Source organism: Bemisia tabaci, chromosome 4 (assembly GCF_918797505.1).
Source record: "Bemisia tabaci chromosome 4, PGI_BMITA_v3".
Classification (NCBI taxonomy): Eukaryota; Metazoa; Arthropoda; class Insecta; order Hemiptera; family Aleyrodidae; genus Bemisia; species Bemisia tabaci.
Window position 1 is genome coordinate 50,601,046 of NC_092796.1, and position 25,411 is coordinate 50,626,456.

Below are 25,411 nucleotides of genomic sequence, written 5' to 3' on the forward strand. Positions count from 1 at the left end.
CGATCCCGTTGGTCGGAAGCAGAGCCGCGCGATGCGACGCTACGCGCGGCAAGAGCTCGAGGAAAAACGCCGTATGAGCATTCCAGAGTTGCCAAATTTCCTCAAAAATGAGTATTTTTAAAGAGAGTTAAGAATACTACATCTTGAAATAACCGAATACACTTCAGATCCGACTGTGATTATAATGCTCGGAAAAATATTCACAGACTTCTCTGAAAATTCGTTTTTGGACTTCGTTCAGCAGAAAAGAACCAAACCACATCAGTTTTTGCCAAATTTTACTAGGCAATGTAATATTTTACATTAAAACGGTTGTGTAAATTTTTGTGCACGTTTCAGTGAATGTCCTGCATAGTACGAAGCAAATTCCTCAAAAATTTCGAAGTAATCCGAACAAACGTTGTCTGGTGAAAAATTAAATTTGGCAAAAGCTGATGTGGCTTGGTTCTTTTCTGCTAGGGTGTCTACTTAAACAGGCTGTCTCAAAACCAGTGCTTTTACAGTACTTTTCCAGTACATTCCCAAGAAATTCAGTACCTCCTGAACAGAAAAATTCAGTACATTTTCAATACCTTCAACTGACGAAATTCGAAAAATTTCAAAAACTTGAATCTCCCGCTCAAATTGCGACAAAAATGGAAAAAATTCCGGACTTTCTTGCAAAATTTCCGCACTTTTTCAGTACGTCCGGACCGCCCTTGAAAAACCAGTACTATTTCCGGACTTGTAGACACCCTGACTAAACGCGGTCCATTTTATCAAAAAAATGTGGCAACGTCTGAGGGCTTATACGGGGTTCTTCCTGAGGACGGGAAAGCTACCCGCGGCGGCCGACTGTCCACCGACCATGGCACCCGCCCGCCAAGATTGCGCTCGTAATTCATCCTCGGCCCGGATCCCTGATCACCCCAGGGTTGAACATCCCCCTCCTGGCCCCCGACAGCCCCCGCCGCCGACTCTGTATCTCCTCTGCAACAGCTATATTAAGGCTGTCCTGTCCCCCTCCCCCGTCCCCTGTCCCCTCGTCGTGTCGCGGGAGAAGAAAACGGAGTGACCGAGACTTGCCGTGCCGCACCGCGCTCCGTACCGTATTTTCTGAGTTGATAATAATTTATCTTGTTAGTGACATAAACTACTTAACAATTCGAACGTACGAGCGTGGAATACGTTACCAGGCTGCCGGGCTGTCCGCATCGCTTTTCGCATGCTTTCCGGGGGACCGTCCCCGGTGGCCCCAATATTCTGCCCTCCTAAGCAAAAAAGCCGTATGAGCATTTGAAAGCTGCCAAATTTCCCCTGGTAAAATATTTATTTTCGAGCAAATTTATGAATAACCATCTTTGAAAATTTCAGATTAAATTGTGAACGAGATTCCCTAAAAAATTGGAAGAAAAATATTTACAAGTTTACCAAAAGATTAGGGTTTTTATCAACGGAGATTTGGCAATATCCGAAGGCCCATACGGCGTTTTCTCCTAGCACGATAGTATAAGGATGTCTCCTGATACCTTGTCATTTAAAATCCTTCCTTTTCCCTTACTTGCCAAAAATCCTCTTCCAGAAGTTTTCCGAAATCCTTCCTTTTTATGGCAGTTTTTGAACTCTTGAAAGAAGCCAATTTCTGCGAGAGAAATTTAAAATGAGATTCGGAATCGGAATTTGAATGTTGGGATGATAGAAGAATTAACGGAAAGGCCCTAAATCGAACTGACACTTAGCTGAAACGTGACGTAATGCATGACGTCAACAAATCGCACATTTGCTAAGTTACATTTTAAAGTAAACTAAAATCTCTCACATCCGTATCTAATCCAAACGTTTTCTGTGCTGGTAGAAGTCGCTTTGAATAGTTTGTCCCCTATTCCCATGATTGATTCTTATGAGTTGTGACTGGAATACACGTGTCCTTTGTGAAATTTTGGTGAAGAAATTTTGAGAATGCTTAAATGTGTACCTTTTCTAATGATACTAGCGAGAAATACTCCTGGCTTTTTTCGCAAGGTCTACGGAAACTACAAATCGAACATCGGGACACAAAAGGGCAGGGTGTCTACTAAAACAGGCTGGCCGAAAATCAGTACTCTTACAGTACTTTTTCAGTACATTCCCAAGAAATTCAGTACCTCCTCAACTGAATAATCAGTACTTTTTCAGTACCTCCAAATATTTGACGAAATTCGAAAAAATTCAAAAATTTTAATTTCTAGCTAAAATTGCAACAAAAATGACAAAAATTAAAAATTCCGGACCTTGTCGGGGAATTTCCGCACTTTTTCAGTATTTCCGGACCGCCCTTAGAAAATCAGTACTATTTCCGGACTTGTAGGCACCCTGAGGAGGCATCTATTTGATTCACCAAGAGTAAGAGTAGGCAACATCGAAACGGGCATCTTCACTGCAGCATGCATCCACCACTCCGCCACTCCCACACCGTGTTTTGCGCGCTCCTTCCACACACGTGGACGCTAAAGCTCCTAAGATCCGCAACTTTTCCTCCAACTTTGTTCTTAGCCAGCTCCCTTCAAAGTCTCCGATTTCTTTCCGGGCGGAGCAGGCGAACGACGAAACTGTAAGTAGCCTTGCTCTTATCTGAAAGCTACAAAACCTGAGTGCACGCCGCTCTGTGACCCGCCCGGAAGCGGATTTTCTCCTCTTCGGAAAAAGTTCCGCACCGACGTGAAACGTCGAAAACAAAATCAAGAGAGGATATTACCGCGATGAGTATTTTCGACCGCGAGATTTTTGTTTTTAAGCAGTTTTCGCTGGAGTAATCTGCTGCCGAAAGATTCGTGCTTAAATTAAGCTTGATTGAGAAAAAAGAGCTTGACTTGGAAACTCGTCGATCAATTCATCGGGTATCTTTGACTTGACTTCACTCTCATCATTTTTTTCATCATCATTGTCTCTCTCTACTTCATTTCGCAAAACGTATTTGATTTCTCTTTTCTCATTTCAGCTGAATTATAACGATTCTGGACTTTCTTCTTGAATATTCTGACGTCCTGTGCTACACGATTTATACTCTCATCAATTGAACATGTGAATATTTTTCTTGTTTGCAAAGGTATACTCCTTGAGAGTAAAAGGTTGATGTGATGTTTGAGAGTAAACCGGATTTTGATGTCAAAAATATAAAAAAATTAATATTTTAGTGCGAATAACGCTAAAAGAGACGTAGGCAAGCGGTCGCGACGCTAAGCGAATTTACGCCACCTACTGAACTTAATCTCGACCAAAACCGACAATTTTTCCATTTTCATTTTTTAAGTGGCTCAGACCTTTGCAATAAATGGATATCAAATTAAAGAAACGAATAAGAAAAAATTAGAATCTTAGTAGCTAAATATGTATCTTAGAAGTTCTGCCGGTTAGATAAGCAGTTCACCACCAAGGACTCACTACTTCGAGAGCTCTACAGGAAGACGGCTTAAGGATGGCGCAATGGGTAAGTGATATCACAAAAGTCCGTCGGTGAATGAGTCAGATGATCTAGATTTTACGATCTTAAAAACGAGGGTGCTCAGCCGTGCGTGCACATACTAAGCAGGAGAGGAGCCCCATTCCAGGAAACGAGGGTCAAGGCTTGTAATTCGGGGATTCGGAAAAAGAGAGGACACCATGACTCAACGCGGCCGGCAGGTGAGTCAATGAATTTAAATTCTGTGCTTAACGATGACGCAATGGATCCCTCCAGTTGTCGGATTAAGGAATCGGCCGAGGGTCCTTCCACAAAAATCCCCAGTTTTTATGGTCGATATGGCAGCATTGTTGGTCCCGAACGAAAAGCCCGTCTGGAATCGCTGCTCTACTGAGAAGGAACAGTGTACGAACATTAGGACGTTGCCAAAATTCCCTCGCTAAAATTATTATTTTTGAGGACAGTTATGAATATTTTTCAATGAAATTTTCGGACAATTCATATCAAATTGCGTATAAAATTCTCCGGAAAATTGGAGAAAAAATATTCATAAGTTTCAGTAAAAATTGGTATTTCATCAAAACAAATTTGGCAACATCGGAAAGCTCATAAGACGTTCTTCCTCAGCACGGAACTACAGTCATCCCGCCCGGCCATTCCGCACACCTTCGTGGGTCCCGAACATGTTGCCGAACTTGGCAAGGTAAAGCCAGCTTTTCTGACCAAAAGTAACTGAATACACGCGAATTTTATCAGTAAACCAGCAACAGTGCTGAAAATGGACTTGCCGTACCCTCTAAAATTGACATTCAAGGCTCAGAGCCAAGGGCGAATTCTAGGCACGTTTTGCACAATATGACAACCTCACCCAAAAATAAGATGCCCCGTTCGCGGCCCCGGTGTCTCGAATCCCACCGAAATAAATCTTCCCAGATAACGATCTTTTCTTGGTTTATTTATTCCATCTCTCCAGAATGTAAAAATGCGTGGGCTTTGGAGTAGGTTTGGTTGTCAGGTTGCAACAATTTGAGGAACACTAAAAAAAATTAATCATTAATATTTTCCTGGATTCGAAGGTTTGCAACAACAACGAAAAAGATGGCATGACCTGGCTGTAAATGAGATCTGGTAAGTTATGACGAGAAACCAACATTATAGGCATGTAGCTATGGCTACTAAAAAGCGTTAAGAGATTAGTGCACCTTCCATGCCATAGTTGTGAAGATGGCGGGGAATATTGTGGACAGCACTGATAATTTTTTTCAGACTTCAAGTCTAAAATTTTGAAAGTCCCGGCCTTTTTCATGGAATTCCTTGACTTTTCCCTGAGTTTTCTGATCACATAGTATTTCCTGACGATTCCCAGTTTCCTAGGTTTTCTAGACCTGCTGGTTGATCATTAAAACTCATAGAAAAAAAACGATAGACAAAGGAGGCAAGGGGGAAATGAAGCGATCATTCTCAAAATAGATGGTTGTTATAGACTAAGGACTACACCGAAAAAAATAATATGCTGTTTTAGCATCTAGGATGTCAAAAATGTGTCTGGTGATCCCAAGATGCTGCCTTTACAGCCCCCGCAGTTAATTTTACATCCTGTGGATACAAATTCAACTGCGGGGGCAGTAAAGGCAGCATCTTGGGATCACCAGACACATTTTTGACATCCTAGATGCTAAAACAGCATATTATTTTTTTCGGTGTATTTATAGGGGTCTGTCGACTCTGTCGTGGGTTGCCTTTGGTTAGTCTATTACTTACGTCCTTTGTCCGCTTCCACCGATAGGATCATTCCATTTTCTCTTCATCTTCTTTTCCTATAGCTTTGTCTATCAATTTTAATAATAACTAGTCCAATATAGACACCCTGATAACGTGAAATGCGATGAGGGTGATTCTGGTTTAATCCGTCCAATTGGATATTTCAGCGTTAAAACTAGACGTATTTACGATACTAGTTAGCGTCCAACGCGGCTCCATTTACTTAGAATAAATATTTGAACGTCCGACTAAGGTACAGCTTTTGCAGAGGTGCTCATCGATTAAGCCGCTGCCCGACATCCCGGCAACCAGGGACAGACTTAAGTTTCAATTTGATCTCTTGGTCACGAGCTTCTCCGCCGAAACACCGGAGCGACTCCCCCCCCCCCCCCCCCCCCCCGGGAGAGGGAGGGGGGCCAACATCAACTCGAGAGAACAGCCGAAAAAACATAGTTCGGAGTTCTTTTTTCATATTAAAGGAAGGCGAAAAAAATCGACAACGGAATCAATTTATTCAGAACGAGTCTAACAGTTTCTCTCCTCCGAAGGAATCTGTATATCCTCATTTCTCTCTCATTTTTTCCTCGTGATAAGTTCGTAAAAAAAAAGGGGCAGGAGTAGCAATGTGTGTAAAAGTGCGGGAGGAGGGCGCGGGGAGGGGGCGGGGGGTTGAGAGTGGTCCCGAAACCGCGATAAATCAAGCTATTAGAGCGCGGCAGCCGAGCCATATTCTGCATATTAAAAACGCGAGAACGGTGTGCGGAGACACCGAGGTTTGCCTCACACTTGCGACGGTGTCAAACTAGGCCCCCGCCGAAAAGAATTTATTTCCTCGAAGGAAAATGAGGAAAGCAGGGAGACCTGATGGTCCGATCCAGAGAGAAACAAAGGTAAGAACAAAAATAAGAAAAAACGCATGACTATATATGACAGGGTGACAAGTGGATTGCATTTTGTAAAAAGGAACCACTAGCATTGCAATGCTGCTAAGATTGTGCAACTTCTTTTGTCTTGGAGGAAAAACCCGATTATCCATTAATAGTTTCTATTTTACTCGCTAAAAACTGTGAATTTAAGACAAAAATTACCATGTAAATTTCATAGTTTTTCACGATTTCTGCAATTTTATTGCAAAGGATGAAGTTGCACAATCTTAGCATCATTGCAATGCTAGTGGTTCCTTTTTGCAAAATGCAATCCAAGTATCCTTGAGTTGGAAAATTTCCTGACTTCACAGGGTTTTGGAAGTAAAGCTACATGACTTTTCAATGTTTTCAAGCGATTCAATGCGTCAGCACATTGAGAAAAAGCTAAAGCTTTTAAACCAATTAGTGGTCCATAAGGAACATCACTGATAGTATGAAAGGCAACATATAATAGTTAGTTAGTTACTTAATTTACGACGATCAGCAATCAGGCTATTTACGTCGGGGACCAGGAAACCTTGAATTTTTAAATAATAGCACATAATGCCTCAGTGATAGTATACACATATTATACCTTAGTATACTTCACAGACCGAGAATCGTTAGTTCATTAACGACTAATAGTGGTGTCAAGTATGAACCACTAATTGGTTTATAAAACCATAGATTTTTCTCCGTGATCGCTTCTTCCGATCTTCTTCCTACCCCATACATCTATGGTTCACCCGTTTGATCCACGTAAAAGTATCGCGATCTATCGCATACTTCAATAATGGTCCGTTTCTGTGGAAATACTTCTGGACTAAGGAGCTGTTGACTTTTCAATGTTTATTCGCATGCTTTCTCATGAAAATGGTTTTTACGAATTTTTTGAGCGCAAAGTCTCTTGAAATGTAAATAACTAAATGATTCGGCTAGCACGGAGATTTTCAAGTTCTGCAGCGAAGAAGAAGAAGAAAAAAAGGGGGGAAAAGACGTTCCAGAAAAATTATTTACGTGAGAGAGAAAAGAATTATCGATCATCATGCCCCTGGACCAACGAAAAATAAGAATACAGATTGCTGAAATCATCCTCAGATAGCGATGATTTACGAAGACCTCCTACCTGATCACTGGAGTTAGTATCAACTCCACGCTGGGAACTGCAGATAGGGAGAGGGGAGAGGATATTATAAAGGCAATCAGACTTCAAAAATTTGCTTCGAGAGATGTGAGATAATCCAAACAAAGCGTCTTGTTCGTTCCGGCAATATCACGTTCAACACAAAAGTGCGTCAAAAGCGTGAAAACTAGCAAAGGGAAGAAACTTAGTGAGGGCGATAGGGGGAGGGGAGGACTGAGACGCCAACTGAGCTGGTCTAATGGTTCTGTACACGCCTATTTGATTCTTTTCGTGCCCGGAAAACTTAATTCCTCCTTCCTCACCTCGGAAAATATTCCTCTCCCGTCGGCCGAAAAGCGGGGCGCCTTGACCAAAGCCACCCCCGCGACTCAAGTTCCGATACGGCTCCCTTCCCCCTTCGGGACGAGGATGGAAGGGGGTTTGTCCCTTAGGTATTCATATTAGCGAGGCGCCGAGCGGCATCCAGGAGGGAGAGCTTCGACACGTAACTTGATTTACAATTTCGCGTGGGTGTTGCCTAGTGGGATCTGTAGTTGCTACGATCGGAAGTTCGCGATGTAGGCACTCTTTGATGATTGGCTTTCGCGGCCGCGAAACTTCTCGGGTTGTGCCTCTTTGAGAAACAATGGACCCTGGGCCGGATTTACCAATAGGCTACATAGGCTGTAGCCTAGGGCGCAACATTCTGAGGGGCGCAATATTTTTGAGAATTTTTTTTTTAATTTAACGAGTCTTTTGTTACTTTTTATTTTTCAAAACCAACTTTCAAACGTAAACGTACCTCAAAACTGTTTAAAATCGTGTTTTTTTAAAGGTGAATTTGAACATTTTCCTGACACCTAACATCCTCCTTCTGATTTGGAGGAAAGGGGCGTCTGGGACCCCCCCCCCCCCCCCCCCCACGAGAGCGCCTACTTTTAAGGGCGCTACCCTAAGTTTAGCCTAGGGCGCTAAAAATGCAAATCCAGCCCTGAATGGACCACTTGACAAGGTACAAATTTAAGCAATCTGATTCATGTTTCTTAACCAGAATTTCACGTAGAACACAATTCACACAACAAAAATTACTGAAACCAACTCCTAACGAAGATATCAACGTTTTTATTTCACATTGGTTACGAGGAATTTGAACTGCCCGCTCACAAGAAACTCAAAGCTCTACGTAAGTCAAATCGCGCACTACAACGTTTTCAGCGAGCTTCTCAATCGAGCAATGTTCATTTCCCACCATGTGTTGTTCAAACTATAGGCAATTTGCTATAGCTGAGCCAAAGCGTCAAGATTGAGGTTGCCAGATTTTTATACAGCAGAGACTGTCATAATAACATTCAGCGCGTGATGTGAATCACGTAGAGAATTGAGTTTTCATGAGCGGGTGGTTTGAATTCACGTATCAAGAATCGTTAAATATCTTTGGAAGGAGTTGAATTCGGTAATTTTCGTTGTGCGCGTCGTGTTCTACGTGAAATTTTAGTTACGAGACATGTATCAGACTGCTGAAATTCGTGCCTTGTCAGTGGTCCATTGACAGCTCCCGTGTGACTACATGGGCATTTAAACTTCGACAAGGAAATGAACGGGATCTCATCTGCGAATAAGTGGATGGGCCCGGGGTTTATTTTTCGTATTCGTTTTTGTTCCTTGTTGATAGGTCGCCGGTTTGGATGATTTAAAAGCCGTCCTCTCACGATCAATTAAAATTACGGACGAGGTACTTGGCGCTTACATCGAGGATAAAAGTTCGGTCATATTATGAACTGAATGTACGATGTTCAATATCGGCCATATTATTTGGTTCACGCGACCGCTTCCTCGGTTCTGGGAACCGTATTGTTCGGTTCATGCGACCGAGTGTTTTCGTTGGTTTTGTTCGGTTTGCATGCTTGGTTGCACGAACCAAGTATACGGTTCCCGGAACCGAGCGAGCGGTTCCATGAAACGAACAATAAGGCCGATATGGAACATCGTGCATTTGGTTCATATGACCGAAGTTTTTTCGCAGTGCAAGATGTCATACTGACATAGGATTTGTGTCTATATAATATTCAAAATTCAGAGAATATGTTAAAAAAGTACAATTATAAAATATTGACTTCCGATTGGTGGGTGCTCCGAGAAAACTCAAGCAGAACACGGAAGAGGGAGGTACCAAGTTGGATATATTTCCCTAAGGTAAAAAAATAAGATATAAAACGGAACGGTCCGAAGTAATAAAGACATATAAGACTCCGTCTTAAGGGGGATTTGATGCGTATGAAAACAAGAGGAGCGTCCAGGACGAGAAACAATCTTTCAGGCATTTATGAGATACCGGTGCCATTAAAAGCGGGAGGTACGAGGATAAGGTTCCTCCAGTTTTGTGGACCATAACAATCTTAAGTTTTATTAGGGAGGCTTTTCACCTCCGAGGGGCATGCCCTTGGACGGAGGGCGGGGGATCGGGAAATCGTTACCCGCGGATGAGACTACTTAACGATATCAAAACTTTTTCGGATTCGCCCCTCACCCCCCCCCCCCCGCGCCTCCGCGCTCCGCCTGGGGCAGACAGTTCATAGCTTACTTCCTAATCACTTCTAATCGTTCCGAGGGCGAGGCGTTAAAGTGCCCCGCGACCCCGCGAGTCCCTCATCATCCACTTTCGGGGAGGGATGTGTTGCCGGTTGCCGTAGAGGGTGGAAATATGACGACCGGGACGGGAGTACGCTGCCGGGCTAAGGAAAAACGCCGTACGAACCTTTAGGCGTCGCCGAATTTCCTTCGTTAAATCTCGAATTTTCGGGAAAATTTGTAAGTATTTTTCCTCCAATTTTTCGGATAAATTAGTTGGCAATCTCCCCTAATGTTTCTGAAAATTTCAGGGAAAAATATTCATAACTTTCTTCAAAAATGACAATTTTCAGAGAGGAAATTTGGCAACTCTTGAATGTCCGTACGCCGTTTTTCCTTAGCGCAGCAGTGCGGGACGACCGTGTTGGATCGTGAGATTCGGTGATTCGCTCTGGCAACTGGAGAGAGGTACCGAATCGCTCTCACATTTCACTGAGGGTTACGACCTCCCGACCCCGCTCCAGCGTGGCCCCCATTTTTTCGGACTTTTTAGGACATATTTTTCTTCATTTTCCACCGGAAAAGGCGAACTTTACAACCTGGCTCCCGAGCGTTTCGGCTGAAGGGTGAGGAATTAAAAGACTCCGGAGGAAGGAGGGAAGAATAAAAAACCGATGTGTGTGAAAATCTGGGTATATCGGAATGAGTCAGTCGCGCTGATCGTGGAATTGTATCTTCATGATGAATTCTTTTAGGTTCGCTAAAAATAATAAGATCTGTCCATACAGCAACTATTTATACATTCAATATTGAACGAGAAATCTTTCTTTGAAAAGTCGGGTTTTTGACGTCATCCATCGCGGTAGTGACACTCTTGGTTTCTTTCATCTTACTTTCATCAGTCAAATTAACATACATACATTATTGCACTGGCCACCCAACGTGAATGTCGGATGAAAGCAAGGTGGAAGAAACCAAGGGTGTCTCTACCGCGGCGGATGACGTCAGAAACTCGACGTTTCAAAGCGCGATATCTCGGTCAATTTTCAGCGTAGAAAGTTGCTGTTTGGAAAAATCTTATTTAAACTAATCTACAAGAATCGAACATCAACACACGATTGTGTCACTAGCGCAACTGATCCATTGAGTGCAGCCAATATTCTTTGAGCTTCAATGAGCGTAGAACGTACCCAACCCTCCGAGCGAAATCTACGAATCTCTTGAATCTGAAAAATTCAGCTCTAGTTTGACTTTTTTTATCTACCTTTTTCCTCGATATAAAGTGAGTGATTGGGTGAGTTCAGCTGACCTGCCGAGCGAAAGTATTATAAGTGATACTTTTCTCTAAATAATTCTCAATTTAGCGAAAATGTACCTCACTAGATTATTCCTTAAAAGGACAATGAAATTTAAAGTGAGAAAAAACTCCCAAAGGCACCGCTACGAAGGACTTGACAGTTATTGATTGAGCCGAGCCTACAAGTAATCCCCTCTTCCTAAAAGCGATTTATTTAGGTAAATAAGTTACTGACCTTAATCACATTTCGAGGGAGACATTTCAGAAGGGTTCCGACCGCCAACTTTTTTTGGGACACCTACCTATTCATCAGTTCTCGCCCGTGCCGGGGGGATCGGCTCTTCGGGGAAAAGTTGGCAAGTTGTCGCCACCGACATAAAGGGAAGAGGAGTGAGAAAACAGCCTTGATTTCGTGAGCTAAATTCAGTGCATAAGGTCCCACGAAAGAGCTTGTCCACGTGACATAGCTTTATACGCTTATAGATACCAAAAATCTCGGTTTCTGAAACTAAACTGCGCAGCTTACATGACACGTGACTTCTTTCAAAACTTTCAAAAAAAGTTTTAGCGGGTCATTTGGACTGAGTATGAGGTTCAGCTGACTGAATTTTTTGCCTCAGGGGGTATTTTCAATTCTGTAATAGATTTAGAGCTTTCCGATTGAAAAACTAAAGCAACCACGTAACTTTTACCGTTTCTTCAGATAACCAGTGACTCGTAGTTTCAACCTTTTACGAATCGAGTTTCACTTTCTCACGGTTAAAAAAGGGATACTTCTTATTTATTAAAAAAAATGGCTGGTTTATGGGCAGAAACGTCTCGTACGAAAATTTATAATGAGGGAAAGTCTTTTTGAGGTACAATTTAAATCATTTAAACTGCGGCGAGTGGGACACTAATCAAACCCAACCACCATTATATAAAAATAAAGAGTACTTACATTGTACAAATGCCATGAAGGAGACCACGAGAAAGCAAACCGCTTTCATCTTACCTGCAAAAATGGAAAACAATTATTTAAACACGAGTGGAATAAATATGAAACCTAGAAAATGTAATCATCTTATTACAATAATCAACAAACGAATGGATGGGATCTTTTCAAGGCTGCTGAAGCACAATTATTTACGTAGTTATTTTAGCTTCAGATATTCATTTTAAGTTAAAACTATTGACGTGTATGGTGTAAAGTAATCCTTCCGCAAAAAATATCGATTGATATTTTTGCGACTTGTAACGATTTCGACGCACTGACTGTTATACTGATAATGATTATAAATTCATGAATTACACAAATAAAGATTTCTTACTAATGCCCTCCATAAGATTTTTCGTATGAGTTTTTCAATATCAAACATCCTTAGGTATTAAGACAAGCCTCTTACATGCTGAGCTGAAAGAAATTACTAATAAACTTTCACCGTACTTGAGACCAGACTACTTGGAGGTATACAAATATCATCCTCGAGGAAATCGGTAAGCTTGCCATCACCTATGCGTACAATTTTGCCCATGGATGTTTTATTTGTCTTAAAATAATTCACGACAAAAGTCTGAGTGCAGGGCCGGGAAAAACGTTCTAAGAGCGACACAAGATTCCAAGGTAATTGTAATTTTTGAAGCACCCATTAAGTTCATAATAGAAAGCTATGACTTTCAACAAAAAGCTCTATTTTGATCTGCCAACTTCGAGAGGGTACGAAGTTTCACATTGATTACTACAGCGACCCCAAGGGGAAAAATTGAGCTAATAGGTCTATTTTGAGAGTCAGTACGCCGGATACGTCAATACGTTTCGGGGAAGGAGCACGAGGAAATCGTCGCTCCTCTGACGTAAGAGCGTAACTCGATTTCTGCATGAGTCCCCGAAAGCATGAATTTGAATGTAACCCAGGGGTCAAGTGGAAATGGAGATATGCCCTTACGTCAGAGGAGCGACGAAATGTCCCCCAATCACGGCGTGATTTATAAGGCACGAGAAACATCGGTTTTTTATACATGGATGGATACGACTAATTTATGGCTTATTTGTTTTCAATGGTGAATACATCAGGATTCCCGCCTCATACTAAAGGAGTTATGCTTCACTTTCGGTTTATCAGATGAACATCTTGTTTACACTTGATTACTGGAGTCTTTAACAATTTGATAAGCAAAGTTATCGAGAACTTCGGCTTGGTTGGTGCTGATGGAGAACCTCCTCTCACAGGACGAGAGAACAGGTGTTTGACTCACAACTGAGCTTCGTTCTTAGAATAAAAAGGGGTTAAAGTTGAAAGTTTACATAAAGAGAGGGCTTTGAAGTCGAATTGTGATATTTGACCGTGAGGAAATCTGCTTTAATTAAAAAATGATCTTGTACAAATTGTAAGGAACGACCTAAAGATGACCACTTTTTCACGCTTTCTCTGTTTTTAATAATTGTTTTCATCTGTGCGCATGCGCATAGACATATTTTCCTTTCCAGACTCGAACAGGAACAGGAATGAGTAGCCGGCTTTGACTTAAGATGTCAACATTCAAAGCCTTTCTCTCCCACGTGCGTTTCAAAGTTAAGAGCCGCACAGAAAGTGCAATGTTTTGCCCGAAGTAGAAGTCTGGCCGTCAGTTTTTTTCTGCATAAATCGGTCAAATTTTCCTACTTAATTGCATATTTCATAGGCACGCTACTTATATGAAAAGGAAGGAACATATTTCAACTGGTTTCCGCAGGGTTGGCTCTGCAACTCATTTCGAATTCAAAAAATGTTACATGAAACATCACAAGAAGGAGAAATAATGAAAAAAGAACAGTTAAAAGCCTCTGCTATGCCAGCGAAGCGAAGTTGACACGGTAACTCAGAGAAAATGTGATCGTAAATCCTCAAAAAATTCCTGGATAGAACGCACGAATGATAGCTTTTCAAAGCGCAACACCAGATGTTCGAAAGATATACCCTCTTTTTTAACAAAAGTTAAAATAAAATCGAAGTGCTCAGTGCTCACCGCTGCATTAACAATCCAAAAAGGTGCACCAAAGTCACGTAACTTTAGAAGGTGGACGAAATATTAAATCCTGTTCATTAGTTCTGCTGTAAGCATGGAACTCATATTTAGAGAGAGAACTCGTGTGTTATAGAGGGTCTCGCCTCTCGCATAGTGAGTCATGAGTCAAAAATTAATGGACGCAAACAGCTGGCTCCTGTTAATGCGGCTCTGCTCCTCGATAACACGAGTAGGAAAAAATGTTCGAAAAATAAATAAATGGTGATATTGGCTGCACGCTTTGAAAATATAAGTACAACTTTTCATTGGGACAACATGCGAGATATGTAACCGCACTGGAAAAAAAAAACACATTGGATCTAGAGTCCAGACTCTTAAAAACATCGAAAAGAAAAAATACTCTTGATTCAATCGGAGTTTTGCTTAAATCAAGAACCAAGCCTCTTAATTTGAGCGGATTTCCTTTTGATTTAAGCAAAAATCTGATTGAATCAAGATTATTTTTTCTAGTCAATGTTTTCAAGAGTCCGGACTCTAGATCCAATGTCTTTTTTTTCCAGTGCGATCATAAATGTCTTCAATTTTTTAACTCTCGTGTAGGGACACTCCTATGAGTGTCAAAAGAGTACCTTACATGAGTTTACCGGATGTAGAAATAGTCCCAAGATAGGTATTAAATCTATTGATATAGTTAGTTAGTTAGTTCATAGCCAGACTTAAATCTATTGATATACATAGCCAGGCATAGTGTTCAATTTTCTCTCTGTAGATGCAGGTAACTTCCACCTATTTTTCATACACCGAATGGACATTTTCTCGGATTACGTGTTTGCATTCGCACATTTTTTTTTTATTTTCAGCTCTTTGAACCCGTTTTGCCTTAGCTCAGAACGCAGGCAAGCTAAGGAAGGGAAATGTTCCTCAGAAATAATTCAGGGCTGAAGGAGGATGAAAGGGACGGGGAGGAAGGGGGATGTGACAGTTGTGGCGGACAAGAGGACAAGGACGGGAGGGGGTGAGTTAAGAGTGACTTGTCGTTGGTAGTTATGCTTTGAATTATTCTGATTATTCATTAATAACAGGTCTACGGTCTGCGGAGTGTACGGAGTCCGGAGTGTATACGGAACTGCATCTTTTTGCCGGAACGTGGAACGCGGACTCCGGGAGTTATTGCGTCGTCTTCCTGGCAAAAGGGCGTAACCTTATTTTCAGATGAACCCTGTCGTCCTTACAATTCAATATTCCTCCGGGCTCATCTTGATGTGTTGTAAGGCCGTTCTGTTAGCCGAGGTACGATAGGACTAGTTCGCCGCGCTCCGCTGTCCAACGTTGTCTTTCCTGTCCACACTCTGGTCACTTTCAAAGCTCAGCCTGCTGAAGTTTTCAGGGATTTTTCAAACGGAAACGTATGGACTTAGTGGAAAAAAATTTGGGCGATCATAGGTTTTAAGTGCGCATATATTATGAAAAAATCTAACCTACATGTTGCTTGTGCGGTAAATAATTATTTTGGTTCCAGTAACAAGGCCGTCCCGGTCAGGAGTGTCAGAAGGACCGAGAGAATAACTGTTACCGCGAAAGTAACATCGTAATCACGACTAGAAAATTCGGTAGAGCCCGGAATCTACAATGAACATTTTAATGGTAAGGAGTCTTCTTTTTCCGAGCGTATGCTATTTTCTAGCGGATATTTTCGCAGATTCTGGGTTACTTATTTTTATAAATTAATAAAAGATCTAAGCAAAGCTGACAGCGTCGATAAAACGGAGTATGGCAGCAGAAAGTTTTGAAAAAAGAATGTTTAAAGTTTAGAACAAAAGGTGGAGTATCGTTTCGGGCCTTTTCCGGCCCCACCTGGATTTTGCTGAATGTTTCATATTTTCAAAGTACTAGTCCTAGGTAGACTTTATGCCAAATATATTACCGAACGGAGCCCATGCAAAGGTGCAACAACGCCTCAAACCCAGAATCTTGGCATCGAAAAATAGTTATTTCCGTCGACTTTTTCGACTGTTATCACTTTTTGAGCAGATGAGACCTACGTATTATTTTGCGTACTTTCCGTTTCTGGCCTTTTTAAAGGTCTCCGATAAATTTAAAGGGGCCTTATGGCCTATTGTTGCCATTTTTAGGTTTTTTTTTTTCAATTTTACACAGGCAGAAATCAATTCAAACTAAGAGCCATGTACGTTTTTGAAAAGAACGCAAAAAAATGAATAAAAATGTTCAGTACAACTTTTTCCTACGTTGCCAACTTTTGTGTACCATTGACAATCAGACAGGCTCATCTCCCCAAGAAAGGAAATTTAGGGAGACATAAAATACGATCATAAAATTGGTAAAATTGACAAGAAATCGGAAAAAAACGGCCATGAGCTGACGTGAACTTGGCAAGTTTCAACCGGGCTCAACGGCCAAGTATTCCGAAGCCCGGAGGACGCGACCAGCGTTGCCGAATCTCCCCTTTGAGGATCCCCCCACCACGTGGAAAAGTGGCGAATTTACGCGGATCCACAACAGCGCGGAGTGCGTCGCGCCGCGGAGTCCGGGCAGGGGCCTCTCGGCGGCGCGGCGGTCGCGGCCGGCAGCGCAAAGGCAACATTTTCCGGTTTAATTATCGACGACCGCGGTCGAGGCCGGACTCTGGTCGAGCGTACTCACGGCCGGCCGGACCGTTGCTCGTCGTCGGGTTCGCGTCTGGCGCGCAGGGACGGACGCCGGGAAGACGCCGCTCGTCATTCCGCGGATGACAGTTGAGACGCCACCGACCGGCCACCGGCTCCAGTGTCCCCGCCGGTCGCCGAGAGCTCCGGCGGGTAGCGCACGCAGCCGGACGTCCCGTACTCGCGCTCGAGTGGTGTGAAAGTTGGAGACGTATTCGTAGTAGTTCTTTGGGCAGCCTCTTAACTTCGATTACGTTCTGCAATGAAGAACCAATGTCTGTGGCTCTTCTATGAAAGCGTCTTTCTGCATAGGGAAACCCATGTCATTTATGTTGTTCCTGAAATGATCTAGAAGCAGTAGTTCCTTATTGAAAAATGTGGTCCATGGGGAGGGGAAAGACAAGTCTGTAATTTTGAGGTTTAGGCCATGGAGCTTTTAGGGCCCAACATTGTTTTTGTAAGGTATTAAAATGAATTTCCACTACAAAAATAAATATATTATTATGTAATATGTAATGAAAAAGAAACCAGTCCATCATTTTGACGCATCTCGGGGTACATACGCAATTACGCATCTCGGGGTACATACGCAATTACGCACCTACCTCAAAGTATGTCAAGTCAAGCCGTCTTAACATCTCAATACAGTTTTAAAAATGCAATCGGTGCAGTATGTTTCGCGTTCCTGCTCTATTGCATCGTCAAGAAAAAACACTAAGAATCAGCACATCTTCATGAAGTTTCTGCAAATATTTTTAAGAAAGAGTCGTGTTTTGGTCTATTTCCGTTGGAACGCGGGCCAACTTCGCACCCACAATACGTTTGAAAATAAATATACTTAAATTACAAAGCAATGTAAGAAATCGTTGCATTTTGAGCATATCAATCTTAAAAAGAAATTTAATGATGAATAAACACAACTATGTGTTCAAGGATGCACGTATGTGCCAAAAATAGTACGCAGGTGATGTCTGAATTCTGAAGTCTGACTTGACCAAAAATTATGCATTTCTGCGCCACCGTTTAGCCCATTTTGTCAAAGCCTCCTGTCAGTCCTCCATTTTACATGAGGCTTTTACCTGCGCCGTAACCTTATCATCGCCGAATGAGTTATGTAGCGAGGCGGTGCTCGAGTCCCGGCGCCGGCGGAGGGGGGGGGGGGGCACTGGTTCCTAAACTAAAACGCGTGGCAAATGCAAATTTGAAACAACGGGGCACCATACAGCATCGAATTGCCGTCCCCCCTGGCCCTCTCCCCCGGGCGCGAGATAAATTAAGGCTCCTGCACGCCACCGCGTGGGAGCGCCACCGCGGCGAAGGGCGAAGATTCCGGCGGGCGGATGACTTAAATTACGATTCCAGGCACCCTTTCTCCACCCCCCACCCCGCTGCCCCTGTCCCGGCCGCCCGTTGGATGACTGAAAATCGTACTCGACTGCAGCGAAGACGCATCGCACTTAATTTTCAGCCGAGCTGGGGAACCGCCTGCCTCGGGCGCGAACGGAATACGTTGCCAAAATACGTTTTGCGCGAATACATGCGGCATGCTCTCCAATTTGATGCCGTGTTGCCGCTTTTCGAATAAAACCCGCGTTTCGATGAGAGGACCGTGACACACAAAATTTATACTGTGATAAAATCAGGAAATGACACTGGAGGTACCGTACCCATAACCTGTTGTTACACGGAGAGAGAAACCTAGTGCGTGGGACCCGAAGTTTAGGTCATATGGATCTCTGAAGTTTTCAGATTGAGCATCTGAACACTTAATGCCACCTGTCGAGGTTTGGATCACACATCTGAAACTTCAGTTCTCACATCTGAAGTACTTCAGATGTAGGAACTGAAGTTTCAGATGTCTGACCTGAACTTCGGCAGCTAGACCTTAAGTGTTCAGATGCTCAATCCGAAAACTTCCGAGATCCATATGACCTAAACTTCGGGTCCCACGCACGAAGTTTTTTTCTCCGTGTAGGTATACAGTGCTCGAATATAGGATCTAGGAAGGAACTCTTCCAGAAATTCCCATTTCAGTAGTACGGATACTTGCCGATTGAAAAAAACGGAAAGGCTGTGGAAAGTGAGAAGACTAGCCCATAATATCATAACAATCGCGCTTTTCTTCCAAAATCGCGGTAGACTCTGCACGTTCAACGTATCATTGTGGTAAAATTAGCGTGCTTTAGCGGATAATTACAGTAAAATTTAAAAGCTCTACGCAAAATTACGGCAATTTGAGGGTAATAAAGGGGAAAAAGGGTTATATATCTTAGCTTTGAATATTTCTGGAGAAAGGGGGTTTTAAAATGGGAAACATGAAAACTTGTTGCACCCCTGTCCCGGCTGTAATATACTTTCCCGGCAAACTTTACCAGGAAATCAAACACATACATACGCATTCTTACAATACGCAAGTGCACTTCGAAGAGCTGCCATGTAACGGCCGGCCCCAGGAATTCCCGTTCGCAATCCTCGAATTTCCCGGAAAACTTAACCCCTAGCTCGGAATGATTTAATTTCAGTATTCTCTTTCAAGTTTCAATCGTAATTGCTTTTTTTCGTTCAAAGGTCTGTTATGCGAGAGGTCTGTTTTGTGAGCGAAAAGGTACCTAGATGTGCCTCCCCTTGAAGAATGCCGTACCCCGTCCAGAATCCACGTAACACGAAATTCATCAAAGTTCAGAAACTCGCAAGTCTCCATTTTTAAAGAGATCGTAACTAAAACAGAAAAAAAGCCCCTCAAAGATTGAAATCCTTAGACTGCGGCTAGGAGTTGGAGGCGACGAAATTTGAATCCGCCCGAAATCCATCAAATTTCAGATAGCCACAAAGTCTCCATTTCGAAAAGAAATTCGCCAAACAGAAAAATAGACCCTTAAAGATTAAAATTCAGACTGCGGGTAGGAGTTGGAGGCGACAAATTCGAAAACGTCTCGAAATCCATCAAATTTCAGATACCCGCAAATTCTTAATTTCGAAAAGATATTAAAATTAAGAAAAATAGACCCTTCAAGATTAAAATTCAGCACTGGAAAAAAAAAACACATCGGATCTAGAGTCCAGACTTTTGAGAACATTGACGAGAAAAAGGACTCTTGATTCGATCAGATTTAAGCTTAAATCAAAAGGAAATCCGCTCAAATTAAGAGGCTTGGTTCTTGATTTACGCTTAAGTCTGATTGAATCAAGAGTATTTCTTCTTGTCGATGTTTTTAAGAGTCTAGACTCTAGATCCAATGTCTTTTTTTCCAGTGAGACATTTGAGACAACGGCTAGGAGTTGGAGGCGACAAAATGTGAAAACGTCTCGAAATCCATCAAATTTCAGATACCCACAAAAAGTCTCCATTTCGAAAAGAGATTCGCCAAACAGAAAAATAGACCCTTGAAGATTAAAATTCAGACTGCAGCTAGGAGTCGGAAGTGACGAAATTTGAAAACGTCTCGAAATCCATCAAATTTCAGATACCCACAAAAAGTCTCCATTTCGAAAAGAGATTCGCCAAACAGAAAAACAGACCCTTGAAGATTAAAATTCAGACTGCGGCTAGGAGTCGGAAGTGACGAAATTTGAAAACGTCTCGAAATCCATCAAATTTCAGATACCCACAAAAAGTCTCCATTTCGAAAAGAGATTCGCCAAACAGAAAAACAGACCCTTGAAGATTAAAATTCAGACTGCGGCTAGGAGTCGGAAGTGACGAAATTTGAAAACGTCTCGAAATCCGCATCAGATACCCGCAAATTCTCCATTTCAAAAAGAGATTAAAATTCAGAAAAATAGACCCTTAAAGATTAAAATTCAGCACTGGAAAAAAAAGAAAAAGAAAAAAAAACAAAAAAAGAAAAAAAAAACAAAAAAAAAAACACACACATTGGATCCAGAGTCCAGGCTCTTGAAAACATCGACAAGAGGAAGGACTCTTGATTATTCAATCAGGTCTAAGCTTAAATCGAAAGGAAATCCGCTCTTAAGAGGCTTGGTTCTTGATTTAAGCTTAAATCTGATTGAATCATGAGTATTTTTTCTTGTCGATGTTTTTAAGAGTCTGGACTCTAGATCCAATGTGTTTTTTTTTCCAGTGGGACTACGGCTAAGAGTCGGAAGTAACGAAATTTGAAAACGTCTCACATGACAACACACTGCCGCGAGCGGGGGCGGGGGCGGGGACGGGGGAGGGGGGGCGATATTAGGGCTCAACTCGCGCGGGTGGATTTTGTCACGCCTCCTGGCAGATTCGGCACGTAAGAAACAATGGCGTGCCAAGACGGTGCCGGGTCCCTCCCGGGGCTTCATTACGTCATCTCTGCATTATTGCGGAGCTCCTCCTGCCGGGCCGGGGGCCGGGGCCGAGGCAATCCTCGGTGCAGTCGAGCAGTAATTGACAGGGAAACAAAAGCTCCGAGCGCCCGGGAAACCGGCGTCGGGCTGACTAATGAACTGAACAAGGATGCAACGAAAACGGCGACGACGACCCACGACGGGTGATGCCAGCAGCACTGCCATGCGCCACCGACAAACTGCCATCCTAAGGAAAAACGTCGTATGAACTTTCAGGCGTTGCCAAATTTCCTTTGATAAAATACGAAATAACAGAGAAATTTGGGAATATTTTTCCTCCGATTTTTCAGATAATTTCATTCGACGCTAGATCTGAATCATTTCCTAAAGAAAATATTCATAACTTTCCTCAAAAATGATACTTTTATCGGAAGAAATTTGGCAAGTCTTGAATGTTCATACGGTGCTCTTTCTTAAGATGCGTTGTTAAAGTCCGCAACTGCCCAACGAAAATTACCCGCTGAGCGTTGAGCTCAGCGAAAGCGTTGGTAAATTCTGGTGGATTTACCCGTTTTCCAAGATGGCTGCTCAGCAAACTGCCCAACAGCTCAGCGAGGTTTTCGGCTGCTGTGGACCGCTGCCGAGTTTGCTGGATTGTTGTAATGTTATTGTTTACATCCATAACCGCCATTTTTTCGCACTTCTTCGCCACATGTTCGTCACCAGACTGACTTGCAATTGCTTATAATCGTTTATTGCGTCAATTTCGTAATAATGTGGGTGTTAATAAGATTTTTCTAATAGCAAAAAATCAAATCTATTTCAATTACTTTTATTATCAAAATGTTTAATTAATAATACATGTAAATACTCTGTTAATAACTAAGGTATTATTAACTAACTAGTAGATGATTTAATTCTATTCTAATCTAATCTTAATTTTACTCATTTAATTAAACATATTAACTATGTATTAACTATGTACAATACTGAGATACAATAAAAAAAAAAAAAATAATAATAATAAGATTTTTAAATGTTAAAAATCTTAAATTTCAACAAAACTTAACCTCCAAATCCGCAGAATCCAACGGGACTTTAACAACGACACCTCGATTTTCTCCCGTCTATTGAGCTGACGTCGTCGTTGAGATGACGTCAATCCTGCTAAGATTCGGCCATTTTTGTTGGGCAGCAAAAGTAATTTAACAACGCACCTTCAGCACGGCAGCGTTGTCTTCTTTGCTTCACCAGGTCACGTGAGCCACCAACCACCGCATCGGACCTTCCCCAACCTTAAGGCGACTAATTTGTGACCGTCCAACGGGAGGAGACTTCGTCACCTTCCGGCTGAAGTGTCACGAGCGTCATGCGACGTTTCAAAAAATTTATTTTTTTTTCACCATTTTATTTTTTTCCGGAGAAGTTGTCGGTTGAGTCAGTTTGGAAATTTCACTGAATTTCATCGGCAGTACAAAAGAACTTCAGTGCAATTTTCTGACAGCTCCGTTGAACAATTTCTTTGCAAAAAATGAAATGGCGGCTGAAATTTTTAAAAGGCACCTGGCGGTTGTGATACTTTGGCCGGAAGGTGACGACTTAAAGTATCTATATGGGGAGTGTACTGACATTTCGATTGTGCAATGATCATGAAAAACAAGAAGATTACAAAGAATGTCGCTTATTCTTTGGTCAGCACGGTAGACTAAACTACGCGATACAACTATTTGAACTCTTGAGCCGCTCAAATTGCATCCATCGAGTTGAAGGCGAAATTGATTTCTGCAAGATTGGTTACAGAAAAATAAAATCTCGAGTTCTAATTACTTCAAGGAAAAGACGAGCCTATAGGAGTGCAATAAAATATGCAAGTTTGCATGTGGCAGATCGTTTGTTAGCTTCAGTATATTATTATTTTTACTTTCAAGAAAGTAACAAATACGTTTCTGAGGAAAATTACGAGCTTGAATGGTCCTTAAACCGCACCTTTTTCGCCTCATATCTATGACACTAATTATGCTCAATGTTGAAGACAAATCAGAAGACAATTAGGGGAAATTCATCTTCAGAGAGTTCATCCTCAAGAAATAGGCTGAATGTTCGGGGTGATCTGGATTTAACACCAATCCTCCTCTTTCACGTCTTCATTTTTTTTAAATTTTTATGAAAATTGCGTTTAGTTAAATTATGCCGGAAGGGGAAAAAATGAAAGCGAAAAAGAGAAAAGAAAAAAAAACTTGCTGACGAGGGTGACAAAGGCTTACGACCTGGAGATAAAGAGAAGAGAGGGCGGGGAATCCGGAGACCTATCCCGGCAGAATTAGGACAGTCGTTGCGAAAATCAAACACTCCTGACACGGTTCGCGGCAGGGAAACATGGGTCTGACGCTGAGCTCGTTATAGTTTCCGTCTTCAAATTGTCCCGGGACTAATCGTTCAAAAGCTCCTATAAAATGCACGGTAAATAAATCTATACAAAGAGAACTTGCATAAACCACGCTTAACTGGCTGAGGAAAAAGCTGCAATACCTGCTTCGCGGCTTTTACGGAACCCCGGAAGAAACAAACTGGAGCAGGGTTGTCGGGCGGTCGAAAAAATAACCCGGGGATTCGTTTATCGCCCCGTGAACCGCTCGAAATTTCCTCCTCATCCGACTACATTAAGCTGGCTTATATCAAAACGAGCGAAAAGTAAACAGAGTTGGTAAAACCCCGCGCGTTTTTCCACAGACCTCATTCTTCGCAGCGCTACACAGCGCCGCGCCGCGGTATAATCTTGCCGGGAAATTGGGTCACTGTTTATAATTCGATATCCACGACTATAAAACTTCCATTTTAAATACATCGAACCACCACACATGCAACGCAAACGCCGTGTCGAGGCGGGCAAACACGTACATACCTACACATCTGGTGCAGCTTCGCAGCCGACATAAAACTGAATTAAATTCCTTCCCCGCATTTGTGGGTCCCGATAAAGTCCCCTCTTTCACGTGTGATTATGACACACATTGTGTTGCTGTGCACTAATTGATCCTATTTTTTTCACCTCCGACGGGTCATTACAAAACGAAGGGGGAAAATGTGGTGCAGAAGAAGTAACTGCTTTGAACTTCCTATGGAAGGACGTCGATTCGTAGTTGACTGTTGTAGATTGATCTGTACAGCTATAAAATTCACCGAAAGAATTGGCGTCAGTGGTGAAGAAACGAGGGAAAATAATTTGTTGACTCCGTATTTTTTAAGCCGAAACTCTTCGTTTCTTAGACAAAATGAACGTGGCTACCAGTCAACATTGCAACATTTCCACTGATAAATGGTATTATCCCTGGAACACTTTTACACATTCATAACTGATTTCACGAATTTTTACTCGGGAACATAATGCGCAAAAATCAGCCAAATTTTGAACGGAAATCACACGCCCATAATGCTGTAAAAAAATAAGACAGTATGTGGCCATTATGCGACCTCGGGATGAAGTTACATTCCATCGTTAAGGAAACGACAAAATGAGTCAGGAAAGTCCGAAAAGGATGTTGATTCAACAACCTTTGCAAGAATTTCACACCCATGGGTTGTAAACAAGGCAGCAGGAGTGGATGGAACAATTTTTTGGAGTGACTAGACATATTTTAGACAACCGTGATGCTGGGTAAACGGAGGCTCTATTGTGTAATAAGATCGGATGAAACTCTGAGAGGGGGAAAGGATCCAAATGAAAACAAATGCTTAGGACCCTGAAGACACCTGGGCGAGAGTGAGTTTATTACGTTTCCTTTCCTAAGCCAGCAGCTAAATTGCGCGTGTGAGGAAAAATTGGGGGGGGGGGGGGGCGACAGTCAAATACCTATACTGCCGTGCTATGGAAGAACGCCGTATGAACCTTGACACGTTGTCGAATTTCCTGGTAAATTTATGCATATTTTTCTTCTAATTTTGCAGATAATTTTGCACGGAATTCCGCCGAAACGTCCTGAAAATTTCAACAGAAAATATTCATAACTTTCTTCCAAAATGAACACTTTATCGAAGAAAATTTGGCAACGCGCGAAGCATTGGCGGATCCAGCAATTTGGCAACACCGGACTTCTTTCATTTGAACCCATGGAAATGTATCGATTCTTGGAGGGGCCAGGTGCTCCAACAAGAATATATTATTGAGCATGGGTTTAAAGGGAGGAAATCTAGTATTGCCAAATTGCTGGATCCGCCTCTGGTCTTAAGGCTCATACAGCGTTTTTCCTTAGCCAGGGTGTCTACTAAAACAGGCTGGTCAAAAATAAATACTTTTGCAGTCCTTTTTCCGCGCATTCTCGAGAAATTCAGTACCTCCTCCAACAGAAAAATTCCGTACTTTTTCAGTATCTCCATTTGACGAGCACTGGAAAAAAAAAACGCATTGGATCT

At 42.2% G+C, this 25,411-nt stretch overlaps 1 protein-coding gene across 1 annotated transcript in view; it reads right to left on the reverse strand.

The window, feature by feature from the left end:
* The window catches only part of LOC140224392 (kin of IRRE-like protein 1), a gene marked incomplete at its 3' end in the record, with an annotated part of 99,907 nt that overhangs the window by 64,483 nt on the left and 10,013 nt on the right, over positions 1 to 25,411 (reverse strand). Inside the window, 1 exon segment of the mRNA XM_072299086.1 lies at positions 12,013 to 12,066. Within this exon segment, the coding sequence (XP_072155187.1) occupies positions 12,013 to 12,061 (49 nt within the window).